The sequence below is a fragment of the Paramisgurnus dabryanus genome, chromosome 8 (assembly GCF_030506205.2).
Source record: "Paramisgurnus dabryanus chromosome 8, PD_genome_1.1, whole genome shotgun sequence".
Taxonomy (NCBI): Eukaryota; Metazoa; Chordata; class Actinopteri; order Cypriniformes; family Cobitidae; genus Paramisgurnus; species Paramisgurnus dabryanus.
Window position 1 is genome coordinate 17,825,993 of NC_133344.1, and position 27,354 is coordinate 17,853,346.

A 27,354-nucleotide genomic window follows, 5' to 3' on the forward strand; every position below is an offset into this window, starting at 1 on the left:
GACTTGTCAGCCCATTATGAGGCTGCGGAGGAATTATTGGTCTGTGAGTGAAGACGTGCATCACGACACCAGCTTAAGACTGAACAACTGCCTGCAAAGTTTATAAAGCCAGAGTCTTGGAAAAGGATGGAGCTTGGTCCAGCTTATTTGTTGCTTTTGAGGTTAAGTTTAAACTTGCCTTGCTGACTGGATTGTGGCTTTGACGCTAAATGTTATCTTCGTTTATGTGGGCTGCCAAAAACGCAGAAGAAAGATATTTGAGACATTTTGACTGAAACAGTGTATTTTCAACTGCTGGCCTATGACCAGTAGGAGCTTAAACAAGCAACTTTTATTGTAGACTTGTTTGCCTCATGACCCTACATGCGACTGCTCTCTTTTATGGTGGTTTGAATAACTATGCCTACACCACTGGGGTGTAGTAAAACGATTTATATTTCAAAGTTAAATTTAAAACAAACTTGATCTGTGTTATTTTTAAAGGAAAACAACCTGTCATGTTAAATATTTGTGTGCAGAATGAGGTCTTAAATGGTTTTATTAAAAGACAAGCACTTTTGAGTGACACTAAACAGAGAAGAGGTCACATTCCTCGTGTGCACACGCCCCAATGTACAGAGGCGTCTCTCACAGGGAATTATGGGTAATTTGCAGTGATATGGCGGTGAGAACACAGAAACATTAGGAATGTGGCACCCTCGGTAGATAAGAGACTGTCATGGTCAGGGAAATGAGTAATGCTTATAGTGCATTTTCAGCAGTAAAATAAAAGCAATGGCTGTCCACTAAAAGTCTAAAGCTTTCATTTGTTTCTTTTAAAGTTTGTGGTGAGTATTTCCATCTTCTAACCGGAGGCACAAAAAGCCAAACCTGCCCCATACCTCAACAAATACAACAGATCCGTCCTTCAGCTCACTTTAAACTGACGTAACCACAAGTTTCCTGTCATCTCTCGTGTTTATTTGGTATTTTTACCCTCCCCCATCTTCGTGCGTTCGCCACATTCCCACAGTCTGGGAAAATCAGTGTTAAATGTTCTCTGATGGTCCTTTATCAGTCTCCTGGGCTTGCTTTCAAAGCTTGTCTGAAACGGGGCCAACATTTTATTTCATTGGCCTGTAAAACATGCAGCGTAAAATGCATTTGTATTTCTGTCTGCAATAAATCAATTTAGGATTGCTGGATATTTAATTGACTGAAACTTGTTTCTCTGTCCGTCTGTCTTAGGAGTTAATTCCTGAGTTCTTCTATCTACCAGAGATGTTTGTGAACAGTAATGGCTACTGTATGGGTGACAGGGATGATGGTGTTCCTGTCTGTGGTGTCGAACTACCAGCATGGGCAAAGAAACCAGAGGACTTTGTCAGAATTAACAGAATGGTAAGTCAACTTAAGAACGGAGTATGGTCTGTTTTTTTTACGTGAACATATGCACACAGTTGAATGCATATAGTTTGACTCATACGGGTGATTCTCACTAAATCCATGTGTCCAGCATCAGAATTTTTAAAAAGCCATTGAAGCCAAATTTCTTTTGCACGTATAAGATTAAGGTCTGAACTTATTATGACCATTTTTTTAGAGGAATTTAAAAAATATTTCCTATAGAATTATTTAAATTTTTTAGATTATCATATTCAAAAATGATCATTACCGCAACATGATATAACATTAAATGTATGCATTTACAAACTCATGTTTCAGTAATGAGAACTAAAAGTTGTCTAGGTACTATGACAAACAAAATGTCAACTTTTATCTGGAGAGAAAAAATAAGAACTGCTTACCTGGTAGCCATCTTGAGTGTCACAGTCAATTATGTCCCTTCCAACATTTTTTTTTAAACAATGATTGAAAATTGTTGCGGAGGATGAGAAAATTGGTCTTGAACACATTTATATTCCTTATTATTGTCTCTACATTTACCAATGATTACCAAAAACCACATGTTTCTTTCCTGTAAATGTTTATAGTATAATATGCACTGAAGCTTTTTATTTTTTAGTTTCTTTAATTATAAATATTTCCATGTCAAAGAACGCAAATCCAGTCATGGACACATTACGGTAATGAAAATGTTCCCCTTAAATGTGGAAAAAACAACAAAATTGGTGTAATTTGAAATCATGTGCAAAATAGTACATGAAGAGATGTTTGTAACTGTATGCTTATATTCCTTATTATTGTCTTTACGTTTACCAATCAGCACCAAATACACATGTTTCTTTACTGTAAATATAGTATAACATGCACTCAAGCTTTTTATTATTTTTATTATAAATATTTTATGTTTATTTTAAGTTCTCCCAAGCCAGTAAAAGTACAAGCTGCTCACCGGTGCAAAAACTTCAGGAAAAACTAGTGATGGCCGTTTTCGAAGCACTGCTTCGTGAGGCTTCGAAACATTTACAAATCTTTTGTTCCGATTCAGTGGTTCGGAGCTTGTTTCAAACTGGCCCAAGTCACGTGATTTTAGCAAACGAGGCTTCATTACGAAACGTTTCGAAAATCCGATGGTTCACCACTAGGGGGAGTTGATCACATGACCAGTGTCTAATATGTTTAGATGAACTCGGGTCAGTTTTATTATGAAAGTTCATAAAACATGTATCCTTCTGACTAATAACACTGCCATGTTGTCTACTTTTTGTTTATAGACAGATTTAATGACAAAAATATGCATAATTAAAAGGGTAGTTAGTTTTATACATTTGTTTGCCCTCAATAAAACACATAATACACTTTTAACTATGTCTTAATTAAGTTAAATCATTTTTTTAAACATATTTTAATAAAAATCTTGCTATTATTTTGTAAAAAAGGTGTAAAATGTTTGGACACATCTGCTTTTACACTATTTTGACCAGCAGGGGTCGCCAGCGTGTGTGGGTTTCGAACTGCTTCGAAAAACTGAATCAATTTTCGAAGCAATTGGTTCAATTGATTCAAAGTTTCGAAAAGCTTCGTTTCTCCCATCACTAGGAAAAACACTTCAATATCTAAATAAACAATAACCTTGGATCAGGTATAATAATTAAATCAGAGTATTCGGCAGATACTACTCTCACTACCACCCATCACAGACTAACCCTCCCAACTTCTTGTGTCAAAATTTATACACATGGGTACAACCATTGTCCAGGAAAAATTATCCTGGGGAAGTATTAAGGTCATGAACAGGTATTAAAGATCAGTATAAAAGTATTAAAAGATCAAGAAACCCATTTCCTTCCACCCACACATTTAAATAGCACAGCACAAACTGCATTTCAACAATAATTGTAGAAAGAAAACATCAATAACCTCATCAAAACAGTTCCACCCCTTACCCACCAGACTTGGTATCTCCCAATCCCATGATGCAACACAGCACAGGTATAAAAAGCACAACAAAAGTAGTGATGGGAAAAACGAAGCTTTTCGAAGCTTCGAATCAATTGAACCAATTGCTTCGAAAATTGATTCAGTTTTTCGAAGCAGTTCGAAACCCACACACGCTGGCGACCCCTGCTGGTCAAAACAGTGTAAAAGCAGATCTGTCCACACATTTTACACTTTTTATTACAAAATAATAGCAAGATTTTTATTAAAATATGTTAAAAAAATTATTTAACTTAATTAAGACATAGTTAAAAGTGTATAATGTGTTTTTAGTTTTATTTAAGGCAAACAAATGAATAAAACTAACTACCCTTTTAATTATGCACATTTTTGTCATTAAATATGTCTATAAACAAAAAGTAGACAACATGGCAGTGTTATTAGTCAGAAGGATAAATGTTTTATGAACTTTCATAATAAAACTGACCCGAGTTCACCTAAACTTATTAGACACTGGTCATGTGATCAACTCCCCCTAGTGGTGAACCATCGGATTTTCGAAACGTTTCGAAACAGTTGTGACGTAATGAAGCCTCGTTTGCTAAAATCACGTGACTTTGGCCAGTTTGAAACAAGCTCCGAACCACTGATTCGAAACAAAAGATTCGTAAATGTTTCGAAGCCTCATGAAGCAGTGCTTCGAAAACGACCATCACTAAACAAAAGTCCTTTCTGGTCTTTTACCCAAATCAAGATGGCTGCCACCACGTATCCTGATCCAGGTAATAGTGCATAGTTAGAGAAAAGGTTAATATAAATGTCCACTCAGGAGTCACCAAAGTCTAGTTGTAGGGTATGTTTGGGCAAATGTGTGCGTGTAGGTAAATAAAGAGTCTTTTTAAAACCAAGTATGTGTTCATACATTTCTAAAGGGTTAAACAGGGGAATACAGGGACCCTTATGTATTTGTAAAAAATGGACTATACTTTAGCCTTTACTACATGAACTATAACACTTTCTAACATATACAGCACATTGTTAGAAAAAAATTGTCATAAATTGTCCCTGGCTGTACTCTTTAGTACTAGGATATTTGGTAACAATATGTACCTTTGAGGTAGTAATTTGCACTCTTTGGTACCAAAATGTAGTTCTGAGGTTCTAATATGAACTCTTTAGGTGCAAATGTGCATTTTACCACCCCCAGTGACCGCTATGGAGCCTTTTTGACCATTTTAATCTGACAGTGTACCACATTTATGTCCATTCAGAATTTCTGTATGGTTCTGAGTAGTTCACCTGAATATTAAAATGTGAACTTGTCCTGAGACACACAAGAAACAATTAGATTTCATATTATCAATGTGCCTAATATAATCTAATGCAATTTGTGACTGTTTTACAAGGCAGTTATTTCTCATAAAATTTCATTTGGGTTTTAGAATTGGAGCTTCATTGTTACTTTTCCAAAAAAAAAATTTTAGTTTGATTCACATCATATGAATTTATAAACATTTTCAATGAGATCATGCTGATGTGCTGCCATATTTAAACCATGATATCTATGTTTACAGTAACACATGACTGCTATTGATCGCTAAACAATGCTTTTAACCTTTTGCAATGCTAACACAATGCTCTACTGCTAATCTACAGGAACAGTCATATATTCATACATTCATACATTTTAAATGACTTAAGATTGAGTAAATAATATTTTTTTCATATTTTGCTGAAATATTCTTTTAATCATATTTTGTGCCAACATGATGTACCGTACCAGATGATGTTTTAAACCATTTTTGCAGTCTCAATTTCTTCCGGTCCAGTGGGATAAAGGTGCTTTATCCACTTCCATCCTGTTTCACTGAGATCACCCTCATTCACTTATTTGATAAAGAATCCGTGTCCTCTGCAGGCTTTTGTTTGCTGCTTTTTCATAGTGAAGGTTGTAATATAGAGCCAGGCTCGATACTAATGTAATCTACCTCTGACCTTAATGATGTCACCCTGCCTGGCCCATGCAATGTCCCTTATAATGTTACCCTAATGCTGGCTTCATCAATCATGATTTGGCTCTCAGCAGACAGAACCTTACGAATATGTGTGCATGTCCATCGGTCCCTGTAGACTAGTTTGGGATAGAAATCTTGTACTGCATCTTATAATGGTCCTGCGTTGCACATGTATCTATAAAACACAGTGACCCACAGGGGGAGATATGGGAATTGTATATGCTTCAGGGTGTGTAAATTGAGAATGGTTGTGGACTGAAGAGTCACAGTTCTGCCCTATTGAAGTATTAGGTTGTGTTGTGGGCCGGGATGTCTGATGAGATTGTGTGTGTGTGCTTCAGGAAACACAATTGACCTTTTCAGTTGCAGTGACAGTGGTGTGTTGTGTGTGTCTTGTGCACGTGACCTTTCCTCCAGCGCCTCTCATTTTTTTTCTGGTTTAACACATTCAGCTATTCTTACAAACACAAACATCCAAACATTAAACACTCTTAACAATATGGGTGCTACACGATGCCATTGAAGAACCATTTTTGGATGTATGGTTCCATAAAGAACCTTTAACATCCAATAAACCTTTCACAAACACTTCCTTTACAATCTACAGAAAGGGCTCTTTATGTAAAAAACAAATGTTTGCTTGGAGAACCAAAAATAGTTCTTCTGTAACTAAACTTTCTAGCACATTTCTTTTAATTAAATAGCAAAAGATCGTACAAGTCTTATGGCTTATGTTTAGCTGCCTTTTAAAGGGGTCATATTGAGACTTTTTTTTAAAGCAACACCAAAGACTTTTGGCTCTTTGCTCCCCCTACAGGTTAGAAGCGTAATTGTCCATTACCCACTGTCATAAATACTGAGGCATAGCTGGCTCTGATTGGATTGTAGGTCTGCCGTAAAGCAAGTTTTTGTAGTATTCACTCGGACTACAGGACCACTACCCGACGTTTGGAAACTTCTTTAGTGCGGTTTTGGCCGATAGAGGGCTGCAAAGCGAATGTGAAAGTGCTGTTTACCCTGTTTAGAGTGGATGAACGACTGAAACTGTTTTGGAAGCGTTATTTTAAGGTAAAAAAAACTCTTTGGTGTTGCTTTAAAGGGACATTCCACTTTTTTGAAAATATGCTCATTTTCCAGCTCCCCTAGACTTAAACATTTGATTCTTACAATTTTGAAATCCATTCAGCTGATCTCCGGGTCTGGCGCTAGCACTTTTAGCATAGTTAGCACAATCCATTGAATCTAATTAGACCATTAGCATTGCGCTAAAAAATTACCAAAGAGTTTCAATATTTTTCCTATTTAAAACTTGACTTCTGTTTATTAATTTTTTTTAACTTTACATTTTCGGTCAGTCTTCCTACACAATGTAACTACAGAAGAGTTAACGTTTAAATAGAAAAAATATCGCAACAATTTGGTTATTTTTTTGCGCAATGCTAATGGTCTAATCCGATTCAATGGATTGTGCTAAGCTATGCTAAAAGTGCTAGCGCCAGACCCGGAGATCAGCTGAATGGATTCCAAAACGGTAAAAATTAAATGTTTAACTCTAGGGGAGCTGGAAAATGGGCATATTTTCAAAAAAGTGGAGTGTCCCTCTAAGATGTAAAATAAGTATTTGGTGTCCCCAAAGTGCGTATGTGAAGTTTTAGCTCAAAATACTCCACAGATAATTTATTATAGAATGTTAAAATTGCCACTTTGTAGGCCGCCTGACCAAAAGTGTGCCGTTTTGGGTGTGTCCTTTAAAATGCAAATGAGTTGATGAAATTCAAACACTGATCGCAATGATGGTGGTTTGTTGCAATTGAAACTCAATTGTGCTGTCAATTATTTTTTTCTCTCTTTCTCTCTGCACTAAATGGCAGTGCTGTGGTTGGAAAGTGCAGATTAAGTTGTGGTATTATTGTAATTGGCCTTGCTACCTACCTCACAAAACAGGCAAAATCTGAACGACCTAATTTTTCACCTGCTTACAAAGAATGGCTTACCAAAACAAAGTTACTGGGTTGTTCATTTTCACATTTTCTTGTTTAATAGAACCACTGGGGACCCAATTATAGCACAGATTTTCAGATTTTCATGCTATGACCCCTTAGGAAAGCATGCGAACACAAATGTCTTCAAAACATCTTAAGTCAATCAAACTATTTGCTATATGCGCTTCACATGATTTGAAATCTGTCAGTCATTCAAAACCTGTTTGACTTTCTTTTAAATGAAACTTGAAAGCAGATTTGACAAACATCTTGCGACATGCCTTTGATGTTTCAATGTTTGACCTTTTATATTTGCAGGAGATTCTTTGAAAATATATTTTGTAGAAAATCAGTCACACAGGTCAAGGCTCTGTAAATGATGAGAACGTTTTTATCTCGTTTAACGTTTTAAACTATTCCTTTATGTAGACATTGCATAAAAATGGTTATAAATCAACAAAATTTAATGTATTTCATGGTTTCATTGCTGTCCACGGTTGTGGTGCTTTTTAATAGTGTGCCTTTCTACGTCTCTCTGGTGCTCTCTTGTTGTTTAGTTTCTCTATCTTTCTTTATCTCCCTCTCTGTCTCCGTCCTCCCAACCGCCATTTCTTTCTGTCTTTCTTTCACTTAGTTTTCCCATCTTTGCATGTGTCACTTGCGATTGTAATGACATGCCCTGCGGGTAACTCTGGCCCTGCGCACCACAGCTCGCTCTGAAGATAATGGCTGTTATTCCTGATGTGCAGCAAGGCCTAAATGTTTTCATGAGAAAAAAGATAGTGTTTATGTATAGATTGAACTTTTTTAAATCTTTCCTACGTACAATAAATAAGTCCCTTATATCATCGAGCATTACATCCCCAAACGACTATTTGCAGATAGTCTTTTTACTGCATTTTCCAATGTGTATGTCTGTGTTGGTTAAGTTGAGCTTAGAGTCCGATTTTCTTTGCATTGTGGTGCATTATTGCTTCAAGAAGACACTTGTTAGCTTCAAAACATCTTGGGTTTATTCGCTCAGTGTGTGAGTTTTTTATTTATTTATGTTTCAAACCCTCTTATGTTGGTCTCTGGCGGTTTTGCCTTCTATAACAGAAAACATTGCCCGGAGTGTATGTTTGTCTGTGCATGCATGTGTGTATGTTCATGTTGTGTATGTGTACCTTTCACCTCTAATTGCCCCGCTCTCTTTGACAGGCCCTGGAAAGCGAGTTTGTGTCGTGTCAGCTGCACCAGTGGATTGACCTTATTTTTGGCTACAAGCAACGCGGGCCCGAGGCAGCGCGAGCGCTCAACGTCTTTCACCACCTGACCTACGAGGGCTCCGTCAACCTCGACAGCCTCGCCAGTGATCCCCTGCTGCGTGAGGTGGGTCGTCCTGGCAACCTCGCCATGACAACAGTGTCCTCACTAAAGATGTTTTTAAAATTTATGTTTACTTGTTTTGTAGCTACAGTATATAAATGTTGCCACTATATACCCTCTCTTTCACACAGTAATTTCGGTAGATTACCATGAATTTACCAGAATGACTTTACCAGTAAATACAAAAATGTGCAGTGACGTTCCGTCTTTTTACCAGTGAGACATCATTCACACATCAGTACCAAAATACCGGGTAAACTCGGTGAGAAAGCGGAAGCTACCTGTGCCGCGCGGCGAGCTCAGTGTTGTATTTGTAAACAATGGCGGGTTACGACTTCATATCCATGGTCCGTATTTTTTTGTTTTCACATCTGTGGCAAACACAGACGGTCGCGAAATTGCTTGTGACCAAACAACATTGCATTAGGTGTCTTCAAACGTAACTGAACTGGGGAAGAGATGCAACCTGCATCTTGAACAGCAGTAATAAGTCTGGTAAGGATGTCGACAATCCGGCAAATAGATGGTAAGCTGTTTTAAATAACTTTGGTGAAGAAATGTGGACGTTACTTTCAGTTGTGCTCGACTTTTAAACAGCGTGCGTGTGGAAACATCCGTAAACAGAATGCGTAGAGGTACATTCACATTATAAGCGACTTTGTCGTTGTGTGTCGCTCGTCTCTTTCAAAAGAGGCGTTTCTATATCTAGTTGTCATACACAAATGAGTAACGTCCACTCCAGTAACTGACGAGAGACGGATGACGTGAACTCCACTGCTTCATTCTCATTGGTAGTCGCTCCTTAATGTCACTCATAATTTGCATAATAAAGTAACGCCCCATTCAGACAGCCAACGACAAGCAGTAGCAGAGCGACGCGATCTCATTCATTTCAATGGAAACCTGCCGACTTCCGGCGACACGAGCGAAAGTGACCGTTGGCGACCGTATGGGCGTGTCCAGCGACGCGAGAAAGTTAAGAAAAGTTTAACTTTATGCAAATGTCGAGCGACTTTCGGGAGCGACTACCAATGAGAACAAAGCAGTGGAGTTCACGTCATCCTTCTCTCGTCAGTTACTGGCGTGGATGGTACTCATTTGTTTATGACAAGCAGATTTAGAAACGCCTCATCGAAAGAGACGAGCGACACACTGTCTGAACGAGGGGTAAAGGTACATTCCCATTATAAGCGACTAGCAGTAGCAGAGCGACGCGATCTCATTGATTTCAATGGAAGCTCAGCGGCATCCAGCGACATGAGCGACAGTAACCGTTGACGGCTGGAAGGGCGTGTCCAGTCGCGTGACAAAGTTGAACTAGGGGAGTTCACGTCATCCATCTCTCGTCCGTTACTTGAGTGAACGTTACTAATTTGTTTATGACAACCAGATATAGAAATGCCTCTTTTGAAAGAGACGAGCAACACACAGCGACAAAGTCGCTTATAATGTGAATGTACTGTACCAACGTTTCTCAACTTTGTTGCGCGACTGGACATGCCCATCCAGCCACGAACGGTCACTGTCGCTCGTGTCGCCAGGTGCCGCCAAGCTTCCATTGAAATCAATGAGATTGTGTCGCTCTGCTACTGCTAGTTGCTTATAATGTGAATGAACCTTACCCTACAGTCACAGCTACAAAAGTGAGCGACACCGAGCAACACGCACTCGCTTGATGGGCGTTCGTTTGGCTAGGATCTAAAAACAGTATCAAAAGTCACTTTAGAGGTATTGTTAAGTTACAAGAACAATGTTTTTGAATTTAAAAGTATTTATTTCTCGATAAAAGTAACAAAATACATGAGGTAAAATGCCAAACTTATCAGATATATACAGAAATATGCATTTTCCGCCATCTTGAATTATTTTCTTCAACTCTGCCACAGACCTACGTCACCCTGCCCTTTCACTCCGATTGGCAGTCGCATCGCTCAGCATTTGCATAAAATAGCCGCCTTGTTTATTTTGGCTCCACTTTGCTCGCGCAGTGGCGAATTCGTCGGTTGTCGCTGGCAAACGGCCACTCCCATTGAAAATGAATGGTAGGCTGTCGCTCTGTCTCTTGTAGCTAATGTGACCTGGGGGGTTAATCTGTATCAAAACGTTGGCCCGAAGCTGTCAGCACAGTCTGACGTCATCCGTTTTAAATGCCGGTAATCTTTATTTTTCGATCACACATAGCGCTTACCAGTAAATTACTGGTAATATTACAACTATCTTACTGGTAAATTAGTAGCACTGATTGACCAGAAAGGTTCTGTTCACACATTATCTGTTAATTGCAATTTCCCAGTAAATTACCAGTAAAGACTGTATGTGTGAAAGGGACTTGGAGCAAAGTATTTGATTTTTATGAATTAAAACATTGACAGGTTACCGATTTTTGTTTTTACAACTCTTGGCGCTGTACATTTTCAAAACAAGGTTGTCTTAAGTTATACATTTATGCATACGTTAGTTTTGCACACACTTTTGTTCAAAACAACTTTTTATCAGTTTTTATTGCCTTGGGCTTGGGTATGACATTTTCATTGGTTATGTAATCCTCTATCAATTGAGCTATAAGAACACTATATTCATATTATCAGCCTTTCATCAACCACAGATCAAGCACATAATAAGCACTGGCGTTCTTGCACGAATGAACACAGTTTCTTTTGAATATATAAGACACACCATCTGTACATGTCAGTCATATCTTAAAATGCAAATGAGTGTTGTGGGAAAAAGAAACTCAAAATGCTGACTCAGAAACATTAAGCTCAAATGAACGAATGAACTCAAACATGCTAATTAATAATAATAAGTAATACATAAATATACTGTATATAAAGATTCACTGTGCTAAGAATGGTGCAAAAAAGGCACTGCCCCTTTAAGAATCTTTAAGGATTGAGTACATTCATCTGAAAACACGTGAAATATAACAAAATAATGAAATGATTGTTGGTATTTATTTATTTATTAAAAAAATAAATTCAAGCAATTACGATGTAAATCAATGTTATTGATTTTCCACACAATGCACTTTATTGATTGGTTGAAGGTTTTGCAATGACTTAATTGTGTATGTGGATATGATTCCAATTTAACAGTAGCAGCTGGTAGGCAGTGTGTTTTTTTGCAGTGTATACCCCATCTCTCCCATCCACTATCTCTCTCTCACATTCCCTCTATCTCTCTCGCTCCCTGTGATACCCACCATCTGCTGTCTGCAAAACAAGTCATTTATATACTGTCACTTTCAGGACTGCCTTTATTTGTCAAGTGACCACTATGCAAATCCCTCACTGAACAGGGGGGCTAATTATCAAACAATATGGAGAAAGCTCTGCTTTTCATCATTTACCGCTGCATTCCAGACAAGGGCTATTTTTCTTGCTTTCATGTGGTCGCTTTCTTCGCAAGTGGTCCGGCGCTTTGAGCGCGATGCTGGCTGACAGCCTGGTTTGTTAGCCTTAGAAGAGCCAGAGAAGCTGCTTTTATTTGTCAGTTGTTGACGTTTGAGCTCGTGTTGTGGATCCGCCCTTATTTGGGTGAATAATAGAGTTTATAATGCTTATGTCATCCAAGCAACTTGCCTTCAGACGTTTAAACGGCAAGGAATGTTGAACTAACTTGACTCTTTAAATGTGAAACAGAATGCTTTGAATGTGAAACAGAAAACAAGTTATTCAATGCCACTTGAGCATCAAAAACAAATGGTTTTGACCTCAAAATACACCAGATTCTCCATTTGCTATTTTTGTTTCCCTTTTTTTTTGACCAGGCCGCAGAGGTGACGCAAAGTGGGAGAAACGCTTGTATGCTATCTTGCTTAGAAATGTGACTGTCACCTTCAAGCTATTGATTCATTCCCCAGTGACAGGTGCATCCACCGCTCTGACATTAAGCACTGCAATTACGGCCTTAAAATGTCAAAATGTGGAGTTAAGGGTCATAACTCGTTCCAGAGTCAAATCAAAATGGCAGCAGTTGATGGAGTCTCTGGACTCTAGTTGGTAGGAAATCTGTGTTTACGGAAAAAGGACATCCCACACTGTTGTCATTGTAGCATTAAGTACAGATATGGATACATTTGGTACCAATATGTACCGTTGAGATACTAATATGCGTCTTTGAGGTACTAATAAGCTCTCTTTAGGTGCAAAGCTGTACTTTTTGTATAATGTATTACATATTTGTAACTTTTTTTGACAGTGCAGTTGACAAATGTTTTTTTAGGCAGTAATATATCATGTAAATCTCCCCAAAACCATTTAGTTTAATTCTAATGTTTTTTCTTTGGCTTGGCAAGTGAAATATATATTTGAAGAGCTGGGTTCCAAAACGCAATAAATCCATTTTGACTAATTTCTGTAAAAATTTGTTTTCTATACCAAGAAAGTGACAATGAAAACCATTGTTTTCTGTTACAAACGTCCACATAGCATCTTTAGGTTATAATAACATTACAAATTCAAATCCATAATTTGATTTTCAAAGATTTATTATAAAAAAAATATTTCAGCAAAATGCAATAAATCCACAACAACCTTTTTTTTTAAAAATGTTATAAATCTATTGAATCAATATATAAATGTGCATTCATCTTTGCCATGTTATATTCATTTAGTTGACTAGTGGTATACACTGATAAAAAAAACATTAATGGCATTAATCAAAACACTAATTGGTGCTGTCATCCTTGGGACATCGTCGCTGAACTTTTTAGACCACAGTCAGCTGTTAAATGTTTTGGTCCTGCTCGATTTTCGTTGACTTGACGTAAAATAATGGATCAGATCTCCTGGGGTCAATGTATTAGCATGACAGAATCTTGATGCTGTCATGTGAGAACAAGCAACGCCCGGCATTTTGCCTCTCACGTAAATTATTAGAATTTAATGGCTTACGTTTCTTCAACGCCACAGAAAACCACCTCAGGTTTATCAATGCCATCAAAAATATTATTTTGTTTTTGTTTGTTTTAGAGGTCAACACGGGTCCAAAAATTCCTACCCGAACCCGATCAGACCCGCAAATGTGCTACACTGAACCGACCCGGACCCGTCTGTTGTTTTGAAAGCTGGACCCGGACCCGACCCGGACCCGTCTATCATTTAAAAGCTGGACCCGGATCCGACGAAGACCCGTCTATTATTTAAAATCTGGACCCGAACCCATCCGGGAAGACACAGACCCGACCGGCAAATATTCTAAGCTAAATGTTATTAATAAGTCAATAAACAAGTAGCGAAAATTAAACTTTTTGTCTTACCCATAGAAGTTAGTCTTCTCCCTCCTTGTACCTGTCTGTGTGATGCACAATCCTTATTTCCAAGAAAGTTCCATCCATGTTATTCCTCTCTTGACGATTGAAATGTTTAATGCTTATTCCAGCTTTTAAAGTCCACTTTACAGTCATGGTGATTAATAACGCAGTTTTACATCGGGTCAACTTGCTTAATAATGTTTGCCCATTTGGATTATAATAACGATTGCTCGTTCAGTGCCATGGCTGCTTTCGTTGCTTGTTTGCTATCATCTCTGTGCTCTTTGAGTCACGAAAACTTTAGATATAACAGCAAGACGGTCAATTTATAATATTATTATAAAAATAAGAGAAGTCAGTGCAAAATGCGCGGTACGGCGGAAAAAGTCCCGCCTTCTAAATAAAAGAGCCAATTGTAAAAGGTAAATTCATTGCGTCTCACTGCAGAAGCTCCTGACTGGTAGCCAGAGACACATTAAAAGAGCACATGCGCGTTAGCTGCCTGGTTGGAGCAACCAAATATAAACTTTTTAATGCTATTTTAGCGTCATAGAAAAAAATTATTGCGACAGTTCATCTAAGTTTTTGTTGCTGATTTTGAAATATTTTATTTAAATGTGAGTGTGTGTTCTCCGAGTCCGATTGACCTCGGGTATTACCCACAATGTTAAACAGACCCGGGACCCGAAGTAATAGATTGAGACCCGACCCAGACCCGGCTGATCATTTAAAATATAGACCCGAACCCGTACGGGTGCCGGGTCTTCGGGTCTTCCGTGTAGACCTCTAGTTTGTTTGTTGATCATGAAGTAGATGAGGAAACTAGGATTCAGTGTGAATTCAAAGCGCCGCCATTATTATTTACAATGCTGGAATGGTGCACTGTGATTTGTTGAGTGGATTTATTGCGTTCTGCAGAGGAGGACTGGCGTTTGTTGTGGTTCAGGGAAAAGGTAGAAAAGATGACAGAATAACACGGCGGATATCTGATTTTGCGTAAAATGAAGAATTTACTTTTTAATACTGACCTGATACAATCCTGATTTTGGCGGTATCTTTTTTTTAAATGCCGTTTATCGCGTTTTGGAACCAAACTCTTAATTTTTAGGGCCCTATTTTAACGATCTAAGCGCATTGTCTAAAGCGCACAGCGCAACGTCCAAATGGGCGTGTCCGATTCCACTTGCTAATTTAATGACGGGAAAAATGGTTTGTGCACTGAGCGCATGGTCGAAAAGGGTTGGTCCTATTTTTTATGAGTAATGGGAATGTTTTGGGCGTAACGTGCAACAAACCAATGACAGTCTTAACTCTCATCCCCATTAAAAGCCTGTTACGCTGGCACTATGTCTAATCCCTATTTAGATGAAAGACTTTATAAACTGAAAAACTAAGCGGAGGAAGAAGATCCCCAGTTTAAGATTAATGTTAAATAATTGTGGTGTTTTTCACTTAAAATTGTTATTTTTTTATTAAAACCTTTAAAACCTGTTTTCTTTTAGTCATGGAAGTAAAAAAGCAGGCTTTTAATTGCTTTAAATGTATGGCTATCCAATATCATCAAAAAATAATTTACAAGTATGTAAGAAAAGGTTTGTACTCTAAAAATACAAACAGGAGATGAAGAATTAACAAACGGCTCTCCGCACGTTTCAGCACTTGGACAGCGTCAGTTTTTTTAAGCATTACTTTAAAATATTTCTCATCTCACCACAGGTACAGAGTCATCATATACAATAAATCCGTGAGGTAGCAATTAAAAAAATCATTTAAAAGCAGATGTATTTGTTTAAAGCAAAGCATGTATTTTCTAACCAGGCTGCAGGTGAAGCAGCTCTTTCCGCCTTCTAACTTCTCATAATCGGTCCTCATTTATGTCCAAGAGACTCAATAATAATCTTTTATATTCAATCCTTTAATCTTTCATATTTAAAAACGTTTTTGTGCTTCTGCGCATTCATGTATGTGATAAGCAAACCCGCGTTATCGTCCCGTTTATAGGCGCATATTACTACTGCGCTCTTTAAATAACAAAAAACATATTGCGCCATTGACTTTAGCCTTTAGAGCAGGTTTTTGTTGATCAATGGCGTAGTCTATTTTAGTTGCCTCAAAATAGCAACGCGCCAACAATGCGCCTGAACACACCTCGTTTTCAGACCAGAACGCCCATGGACGCAAAAGGGGGCGCAAATGCATTTGCTATTTAAACGTGGTGCTAAATGTGAAAATGATAATTGCGCAGGGTGGAAACTAGCAAAGGACACTTGCGTCGCGCTTTGCACTGCATTGTGCCGGGTGTAAGATAGAGCCCTTAGTGTTTAAATACGCTGTCCTGTCCCAGCTTAATATCCAGACAATAAGCCAGCCATTGGTCCGATTTTTTGACAATATTTGCACTTACAAGCAAACTTGCAAAAGAACTACTTTTGAAGATTGATGTACTTGCACACCACTGAAAGAAACTGTAAGTTTAGAGATAAAGTTGTGATTGACAGCCCGCAGGTCATGATCAATGTTTTGTGTGCATTTCAGCGTAGCAAGGTGGGGCGGTCAATGTACAGCTTATGCTGAAGGTGTTGCTTATCAGCCGCAAAGAGCAGAGGCTTAACATGGATTATAGTAATGAAGCTGTCTGTTAAGGCTACAGATTTCTTTTTGTGATAAAATGTGATTTTCTACTGCGCTACAGTAGGATGAGCAACCAATTGACACTGTGGCTGTGTTGACGCATCACATGACATGTCCCACACATAACCTTAGCCGGCGAGCTTTGACTCTATATACGAGCTGAAATGTTTGTATTAAAATGAACACATTTCACTGACAGCACTCATCTTTTCTAGTATTTATAAAAAAAGATCTTGAATTCCTACTATTTTCCCAACCAGTTTTGTCTGTCTATATTCACCAGTTCTTGACTCCTCGAAGACATTCTTTCTTTCCTTCTTTTTACCGCTCTCCAAACTTTGTTGGATGGCAGAAATATAGTGATACTTTCCACATGGCTGCTTTTTCTCTCAGATCTCCAGATCAGATTACATTATTTGAGCAGACATCGTGACCCCTGTTCCCGAACCTAACCTAAAATAGCTATAATGCCAGCACATTATTATTTGACAGACAGCATTGTAAAACTGCGCAGACTGACATTTAATTGTTGCCAAATGTGATGGCAGTGAGTCATGAGAGTTCTGCTTGTGTTTTTGCTAAAAGGTTTAGGCCCAGATCACGGGCCAAGATCATCTCTTCCTATTTTAGGTATTTCTGTAAAAGTTTATCTTTTAGTTTTTCTCATTTAATTCGCAATGTTACTTTTATTTATTTATGCACTTAAAGTGCATTTAAGTGACACTCATGTTTACCATGAATGAAACGGATTATACTTTTAACAATTATGTCTATGATAATGTAAAGTCGAAGACTACTGCACTGTCAGAAATAAAGGTACAAAAGTGGTCACTGGGACGGTACCCTTTAAAAAAGTCCTAATATGGACCATTTAGATACAGATGGGTCATTCTATGAAAATGGTGGCTTTTTGAACTTTTTAAAAATGTTATTCTTTTTTATACCAAAACTTATAGTCAGATAATAGTTAACCTCTTAACATTATAAATCAACTTAAATGACAGCTTAATGTATTTTTATATTTTTACTACATTACATAAAAAATTGTGTGACCTTTTTCTATTTCTACCATTGTGTTTTTTGTTGTAACAGTAGAAATAATTGAGGTTGAGTGATCAAATTTGAATGATGATATCCTTCAAATGCTTACTATTGAATGCAGCAACAGTTAGGTAGATACAAAAAACATATTTTATGGACAACTCTGATGCCAGAAAACCAATATGCCATGCGGTAACACCAGTGATGCAATGTAACACTAGTGACGCAAAGTGAAACCAATGACAAAAGGAAAGCAATATTATGTGTTTACAATATTAAAACAGTAATGAAATGCTAACAAGTCTTTATTAATATAATTTTTGAGGCTTTTTTGAGTGACGATAACACCAGTGAAAAATCTGCAGACACAATGGCATATCTAAGATTGCGGCCAAAGTAGCTCAATCCACACTTATTAAATTGTAAATAAATCACTTATTCATGCAATTTAAAGAATTATATTAATACAATTTCCTTTCCCCTTACTATAAACTGTAGTAACACTAGTGACACATCTTAACTCCTCGCATGAAATTATCAAATTATTTATCAAATTGCTAAGTGTGTTTTATAAATTGTAACACCAGTGACATGAAATTGAGGGTCAGGTATTACCTGTAAATTATTTATAATATTTAGTTGATATTTTAGTTTTTGACATAGTCCACTAAATAACTGTACTACTTCCCTTTGTATTATGACATTTAAAGGGGGAGAATAATATATTTTTTAACTTAAAAACTGTCACTAAACCACGAGGGACAAGCCAATTTCATGGTACTGACCGTGTTCTACAATATATATAAAAAATGGTTTGCAATATAGCTGTCTTACATATGTTTTTTTTTAATAATAAAACACTTTAATTAAAACAAAAAACATATATTTTGTGTCATTATCTGACAATTTTAAGTGTTTTTCCTGGTGGTTGGGGCTGGGACAGGAAAGCCACCATTTTCATAGAATGACCCAGATGTACCTTTAAGGTACTAATATGGACTGTTAAGGTAACTTCAGTCACAGTGCCTTTAATTCTGAGATTGTGTCATACTCTATATCTCTAAAAAACCTGTTCCTGTAGCATAGTTGGGAAGAGTATTGCATTGGCAGCTCAAAAGATATTGGGTTTGATTCTCAGGGAACACACATACTGATTAAAAAATGTCTAGCTTGAATGCACTCCAAGTTGCTTTAAATAAAATTATATGCCAAATGCATACATGTAATATAAAGACGATTGTCATATTACGTGTGTGCTTGTAAAAGGTATTTACTTTTACTTTAAAGTCACAATTAAAATGTAAATTAAAAACGTAATTTTTTTGGAATATTATAGTATTTTTTTTACAAATTACTTAGCTGTGAGCTTCATAAATAAAAAACAAAATGTATGTGCCCTCGTAATCTTTAATCAAAAACACAAATCTCCTCCCCTCCTCACAACGATCTCTCTCTACCTCCAATCAGGAAAAATGGCATGAGGGCGGGGCCTGGGGAAAGATCACAGCCATTAGCAAATAGCAACATGACCCAAGTTCCAACCATCCGATCAATTCTCAATGGACAAATTTAACTTTCTCATTTCAGAAGCTGTTTTACTTGGATATATGTCATGTTGGGGAAAATAAGGCAATTACTACTTCTGTGTCATGTGACTCTAAAGTTAAAGTTCACCTATTTCATTGCAAAAAATTAATTTTGTCTATTTATTATGTATGTAATACAATGTGTTTGTGTGGTTTATGGTTATAAAAAACATTATTTTTGTATTTCGTATTTTTGTAGCTCCAGATATCCTGCCCTTGTCAAACGCATTGATTTTGTAAAAAACTAATAGATTTGAAAGCACTGTGTCCCTGATTGACCAGCTGTACGTTGTGATTGGTCTGAATACCTCTGACGTCAGCCGGAAATGTGACGCTCCTTACCATGTTTGAAAGATTCGCTCACAATGCAATGCTGACAGGAGTTAACTTGAGAGTCCGAGCGGGAGGATTTATGAAAATGTCGGTCTTGTCCATGTCAACAGTCCCAGGAAGTAAACTGTTGCCTACAATCTGTGTGTTTGTTGTAGTCCAAGAAAAGAGATTAACGTTTAGGGGTTTGTACCTTCTGCATATCTTTAACATGTACTAATACACACTTACACACCAAAGGAAATTTAAAATCATGAATCGGATGATAGTTGCTGTTTAAAATATTTGGCATCTTTACATTTATGCATTTGGCAGAAACTTTATCCAAAGTGACTTAAAGTGCATTCAAGATATGCATTTTCTCAATATGTTTGTTGCTTGGGATTTGTTGCAAACCCACACTCTTAAAAATGCTTGGTTGTTTTACCCCAATTTTGGGTTATTTTCTGGGTTTATTTAACTCAGTTGGGCTCGTCTAGGCACGTCCCTCTTTGACCCAACGCTGGGTTGAAAATAACCCTGCATTTTTAAAATGAAATGTTTTTTGTACCCAAGGCAACAAAAAAGTGTTTAATTGAAACTTAGGAAGTTTAACGGAGTAATTGATTGGTAGTTTTATTTTTTGTTTTACAAAGTTAGATGCCTAGTCACACTGTCATATGAATTATGACTTGATTAAGGTTATAAATGTTCCAACAAGTGAATGTCATAGCTTTTTTCTGCGGTTATGTCACATGAGCCAAAAAGTATGTCAACAAACCATAAAGAACGGAAATCTCTTATTCATTTTTCACTCCGCTCACATCCCTCATAGTTTCATTATGTTATGTAATGCTGACAGACGGATGTCACTGTGTTGGTTATTGATAGGCTGTTTGTATGCGTTTGCTTGTGCATGTGTGTGTAGAGCCCAGGAGATGTGGAGAGTTCGCACATGTGCCACTGTGCACGGTAACATTGACAGGCACCTACAAGCTCCCCTCGGCTGTTGTGAGGCTCTGATCGCATCAATCTTTCTTTGCCGAGCCGAACATCTCCCATAGTCAAACACAACGTCTCTCCCTCAGAGCCAGTCTGATGCTTGGATGTCCGCTTTATCAGTGTCACCATACCCTTCATATCTGAATGTTGAACTTGTCATATGACGTACAGAGTACTTTAAAATCTATTTCTATGCTCTTAAAGGTTTTTCAATATTTTACTGTGTTCTTAGCTCAACTTAGACGAATTAATACATACCTATCTTTATTCAATGCGTACACTTAATCTTTGTACAACGCATCGTGAATGTGTTAGCATTTAGCCTAGCCCCATTCATTCCTTGGGATCCAAACAGAGATGAATTTAGTAGCCACCAAACACTTCCATGTTTTCCCTATTTAAAGACTGTTACATGAGTAAGTATAGTGACACAAAATAAAACGTGATTTTTTTTTTTAAGTGGATAAAAAATGAGAACTATATTGTATGGCGGAAGTGCACTTAGTTTGCAGCACTTCCACCTTGGCGCGCAGTAACATCATCACTCCTGACTACTCCCCCTCTCGCTCAACCTTCTGTTAATATTACTGCGCCCGAAGTGCTGCAAACTAAGTGCACTTCCGCCATACAATATAGTTCTCATTTTTTATCCGCTTAAAAAATCACCATGTTTTATTTTGTGCCACCATACTTACTCGTGTAACTACTCATGTAACAGTCTTTAAATAGGGAAAACATGGAAGTGTTTGGTGGCTTCTAAATTCATCCCTGTTTGGATCCTAAGGAATGAATGGGGCTAGGCTAAATGCTAACACCTTCACGATGCGCTGTACAAAGATTAAGTGCATGCATTGAAAAAAGATAGGAATGTATTAATTTGTCTAAGTTGAGGTAAGAACATAGTAAAATATAAAAAACTGTGGTGTTTTCCTTTAATGTTATAATATTGGATGGATGGTAGACTGTAAGTCGCTTTGGATAAAACCATCCGCCAAATATATATATATATATATAAATAAGCTCCTAGTGTACTTTTTTTTGCCTTTTAGTTAGTTGCATTTATGTTCGATCCAAAACTCTTGTAAATTCTCAGACGTGCAAACATCATTTGACTCTAATCTACATTTATGCATCTGGCAGAAGCTTTAATTTAAAGTGACCTATGCATTTCTATTTTATGGGTATGTGTTTTTATCACATTTAGTATATCATTAGAATTAGTAGTACCATTCATAATACGTGTATATTACTGTGTGTGCATCTTTGCTACAGCGTGAATTTGCTCTTTCTGCCCTTTGTCTCTGGCACAATAACATCAGAGAGGGAGGGTTCTGCCGCAGTCCCGGCTGCGCGTCAGTCCAGGTTAGCGTCTGCTTGGCGAGGGAGGGGTGGGGAGGTGCTGTACGTGGGCCCTGCTCCTAGAAATGGGAACAGTTAACTGAAGCATGTTAATAGGGAAAGGCCTGTCTCTTCTATACTAACACTCGGATGACTCTACAGGCTTTGGCATAGCTGGAGGGTGGGGGGGGGTGGAGGATTTGCTTGCATTGTCAAGTAACGCATTGACCCATCACTTTGATGACTATCGATAGTGACAGCCTCCTCTTTCTCTCTCTCTCTTTTTGCTCTCACTTTTTTCCCTCTATCATTTGTCTTTTTGTTTCTCTTACATTCTTTGTCTCTCTCTCTCTTTAATTTTTTTTATTATTTTTTCTTTTTCTATATATTTCTTTCCATTTTATCATCTTCTTCCTTTTCTGCATTTCTTTCTCACCCTTGATTCATTTTTAATCCATCTTTCTCTGGTCTCTCTCTCTCTCTCTCTCTCTCTCTCTCTGCTGCAGGCCACAGAGGCTCAGATCCAAAGCGTTGGACAGACGCCATCTCAGTTGCTCATCGAGCCACATCCTCCTCGCAGCTCCGCCATGCACCTGGTGAGAACTGTGTGTGTGTGTGTGTGTGTGTGTGTGTGTGTGTGTGTGTTAAAATCAGTGTGCTGTGCGCATGTGTGTGTTTGTTGTGCCTGATGATGCCCGACCTTCAAACTGTTCCCAAACACCCAGCACAACAGCTTCACGTTCTGTGATCTGCTGTGGATTCATGAGTATATTGTGTGATATGATTAGATAAAACATTGAGTTTAAAGCATTGTCTAGTGACAAATATCTTTGAAACTTATTCCAGGTACTCACTGGTCTTTTGCACAGCATTATTCACCAGACACGCGCACTTGCCCTTGCACAAATACGTAACATACAGACTGGCATACTTCTGAGAGCACACAACTCCATGACAGCGGCTTCTTGGGAAGTTGTGTCGGGAGAACAGTGCTCCCTACTGGCCATATGAAGAATTACAATCTAATGCTAATGAATCTTATCTGAAGCATCTCATCAGTACTGATATAGATGCCGTTTTTGGGATGTTTGATGTCCATAAATAAGTCATTTGACTATGTTATCAGCAGCATGTTCCTCAAAAGCAAAAACATGACGGGAGCAATTGATTTTTTGAATATAGACCTACTTTAAAACTTTGCATTCTAATCAATTCTTTGCTCATATTATAGTTATCTCCATACTGATGCATCCAGCCAATGCTCTTGTATAAATCATCAGTTATAATTAACAAATTATACTATGATAAAGACTATCTGTAAATTCAGTAAAGTATCCTATTTACCAGAGGCCTCTCATGACTGCTCATCCGAGAGGCACCAATTCAAAACAAGTGTTCATATTTCAAAATATGTGTTTGTTGTGTCATAAACCATGTGCATCACGTGTTTTGTCAAAGTAAGTGCCTGCTGCACATGCGTCAAAATACACGAAGACACTCCCTTAACAATAAACAGTGATTACGCATGAGATTATGCGAGTATCTGGCATCTTATCTTAAATCCTTTAGATGCATCTGCAGCAGGCACTTATTTTGACAAGACACGTGATGCACACAGGATCATTTGACGCGCAGCACACATATTTTGAAAAAAGGAACCACACACATGATGGGCTACATACAAGTTGTGACGAATTTCGCATCGAGCGCTACTGTAAACCTGATTTACACTACAGTCCTCTGAACTAATGACTCTTTTATTTCTTCCTTCCTCTTTTCTATCCTTGCCTTCCTCAACAGTGTTTCCTTCCACAGAATTCACTCATGTTTAAAGATCAGATGCAACAGGACGTCATCATGGTGTTAAAGTTTCCCTCAAATTCCCCAGTCACTCACGTGGCGGCCAACACGTTGCCTCACCTGACCCTCCCCGCCGTCGTCACCATCACCTGCAGCCGACTCTTCGCCGTCAACCGATGGCACAACACTGTGGGTGAGTGACAAACGTTGGGTTTTGGGGCACTAGTTCTCCTCTTTATCTGGTTATTCTGTGTTTGATCTTTGTTTTTCTGTTTCTGCATACACGTACAATATAAAAAACTATTTCCGTTCATCATGATACATGCAGCAAGAGGTTCTTTAACCTTCTAAGACCCGCGCTTTGGTTTAGCTTGCATTTTACATTTCTTCAGCTATTTGGGGTTAGGAAGAAAAAATTTTTTTTGAACATGAAGCAGTGTCCACATTTGTGTACAACAGGTTCCAGTTACACAGAATTAAGTATTATGGTGCAAAAGACAAAAACAACAAAAAATTTCCCAGGTCTTAGGAGGTTAATAAAACATAGTTTAATTTTTCATCTTTAATAAAACCGTTTGCCTTAAAATTAAGTAATAATTGAAAAAAACATTATTTGTATTTACATTACACTCTTGTTGACTTTGTCTACTTTATATTTCCAATACTGTATATAACGTTTAAATGCTTTAAATATGTACAATTATTACAGACACCACAATGAATATTGGTAACAGTATGTGATGTTGTTTACTGTGGCTTCAGCTGTTTTTAATATGCATTAAATTCAGACTTTCTGGTATATTCACAATTTTATTTTTATGCATCATACTTTACCATTGGCATGCATTAAACATTTTAGTGGTAGTATAAACTACATACTGTATATACTCTATAGGGTGGTTTCCCGGGCAGGGATTAGCTTAAGCTAGGACTAGACCTTAGTTTAATTAGGAAATAAAACTAGTTTTAACAAAAATGCCTTAGTAAAAACATTGGGTCTCATTCGCTAAGCATGTGTACGCACGTATTTGTTCATAAAATATGCATTTGGACGTTTTAACTAACAAATCATGAATCAAAAAAAACTTTTATACTAAAATTTCTTCTATATTTTTCCAATAACACAAGAAAAACTTAGACCACGAGTATGCAATAATCATGATAAAGGACCCTATAATATATATCTGTGTTATATATTAAAAAAAAAATTCCATGATTATTGCGTATGTGTGGTCTAAGTCGGCCATTCCCAAACTGGGGTCCGTGGACCGCTAGTGGTCCGTGAGGGTACTGTAGGTGTTCCGTATAAAGGCAAAATAAAATATAAAATAATATTTTATTTTTTTAAGAATCTGTTGTACTGATGTGATGACCAGTTATAGTTTTAATGCTAGTAGGCCTATTTAGAGGTGCAGATAAATTCAGGACTTTGTGTAGACATATTTTATTATGAGTATTATGAGGTGGTCCGTGAAAGTTCTTGATTACAAATAGTGGTCCACACACACAAAAAGTTTGAAAACCCCTGGTCTAAGTTGTTCTTACATTTTTGCACACATTTAAAATAAATTTTAGTAAGAACGTTTTTGTTGAATCATGATTTGTCTGTATGCACATTTTACGAAACAAATTTGTGTGTACGCATGCTTAACTCTTTCAGCGCCATTGACGAGATACCTCGACAAGATTTTCCATCTTTCAGCAATACCGCTATTATCCACCAGGTGGCGACCTTCCGCAACTTTCTAAACCCGGAAGTATTGCCCTATGGCAAGCGGCTGCATCACGTCCGTGTCTGTTTTAAAGATCGCTCTGAATGGGATCTCTATGAAAAGTCCATCACAAAAATGGAATTATCTCTGCTTTTTGCTCAAAATGTGGTGTTTTTGCAGAAACCTACCCATATTCAAAAGCTGATTACAAAAGAACCACTGAAGGTAGGATGAAACGGTTTTTTTTTTTTTTTTTTTTTTGAAAGCAGAGGGTCTGTTCTTTCATTTGGTATATTGTATGTTTATATATTTAAAGAAGAACATTTTCTGGAAGGCATTAAACTTTGGTGAAAATCATGAAAAACCCTGGCGCTGGCTGGCAACTTTTTTTAAAAACGCTGGCGGTGAAAGAGTTAATGAATGACACCCATTACTTGTGTGCATTTTGAGGCAAAAAAAAAGGGCACTGTTGTATTTTAAGATATGACAATGGAAATAGTTTTCAGTTTGGACAGGTCTTACATTTATTTTTGTCTAATCCCTGTCCTGGAAACCACCCCTATGCATATACACACACCTGGCACAAAGTATAACGCAACCGATGATGAAATATAAAAATCCCCCCATGCATTGACAACATCCAATCACTTAATTTCTCCTAAAAATTACATTTAACCCACACGCTCCAACATAAGCCCTGTCCACATGTTACCACTTGGCCATGTGTGAACAACATTACCCAACTAGCCGCTCTTCAGGAGCCCCCTCACCTGCAGGTCAGAGGCCGGGCGCCGTGGCGATGGGCTAAATTAGCCTATCAAGGCCTCTCCATTCGCCTCACACCTCCCCAGCTGTCACGGCAACACACAAGGTGCGTTCCATTCGACAGGGTCCCTGCGGAGTGTTCACTGCTCCCTACTCCCTGAGCACGGTATATCAGTTGAAGTGGACTTCACGGACAATAACCGCTCATTTGGAACGGCCTGCAAACGTCATCAAAGAAAGTCAACGACGGGGTCGCGCAGATTGATATAACATAAATATATATAGGACTACATTCATATTTTAATTTTTATTTACTATCACATTTCAAATATGTACACTATACAATAAAAAAAACATTGAGTACTACGTAATGAAAAACGTATGTTTATTATACACTTTAATTGACTATTGCTGCTATTACTTGACTATTAACAGAATTGAAGCCCTGCTGTAACTGTCATGCAAATATGAAAGTAAACTTTAAACTTTGGTTAACTATGTGTATATATGTGTTTTTAAACGCTTGTCATATAATTGCATAGCGGTCTGACCGTTCCGACGGGTGATCACGTGATGCGCGCAATGACAGTTGGGTGATTATCGCTCTCCACTTCCTGTGAAGTGATGTATCGATGTTCCCTGATTCCCTATGCCGTGCGCAGTGCCCTTCGAACTGAACATGTTCGCTCCCTTCGGATTGGAATCTCACTTAAGATGGCGGAATACCCTGTGAAGTCCACTTCGCAGTCCACTTACGGTCGAATGGAACGCACCTACAGCGATGTTAGGACCAAACGTGGCAACCTCGTTCTCTCACGCTGCTAATGGCTGCAGCTGCACGACCAGCCGTGTTCCCCCGTACCAAAAAATAATGAACGTAATAAGGCCACCACATTTTCCCAATGTGGCTTCCAGAGCACAAGATAGCTGTCTCTGCCCCGCAGGCCTGCCTCAAGGGTGCTATAGCTCTAGCCTGCCTGACACTGGAGAGAAAGAGAGAAATCAATAAGCATGGCTGGTGGACCCCCCTGTTTTAGGGAAGGGGTCAGGAAGTGGACTTGAGCAGGTGTCTCTGGGATGAAATTTTGTGGTTTTTGAAAATAATAGAAGGCTTTAAACTATGTGTTTCTGCCTCTTAACTGTGTGTGTGTGTGTGTGTGTGTGTGTGTGTGTGTGTGTGTGTGTGTGTGTGTGTGTGTGTGTGTGTGTGTATGTGTGTGTGTGTGTGTC

The 27,354-nt window shown here is 38.0% G+C and overlaps 1 protein-coding gene across 1 annotated transcript in view; it reads left to right on the top strand.

Annotated features, from left to right (window-relative positions):
- nbeab (neurobeachin b) overlaps positions 1-27,354 on the top strand; it is a 328,780-nt gene that overhangs the window by 292,825 nt on the left and 8,601 nt on the right. Inside the window, exons 46-49 of the mRNA XM_065280795.2 lie at positions 1,228-1,380; positions 8,519-8,689; positions 22,354-22,443; positions 23,648-23,840. Of these exons, the coding sequence (XP_065136867.1) occupies positions 1,228-1,380; positions 8,519-8,689; positions 22,354-22,443; positions 23,648-23,840 (607 nt within the window). The remainder of the gene's footprint in view (positions 1-1,227; positions 1,381-8,518; positions 8,690-22,353; positions 22,444-23,647; positions 23,841-27,354) is intronic.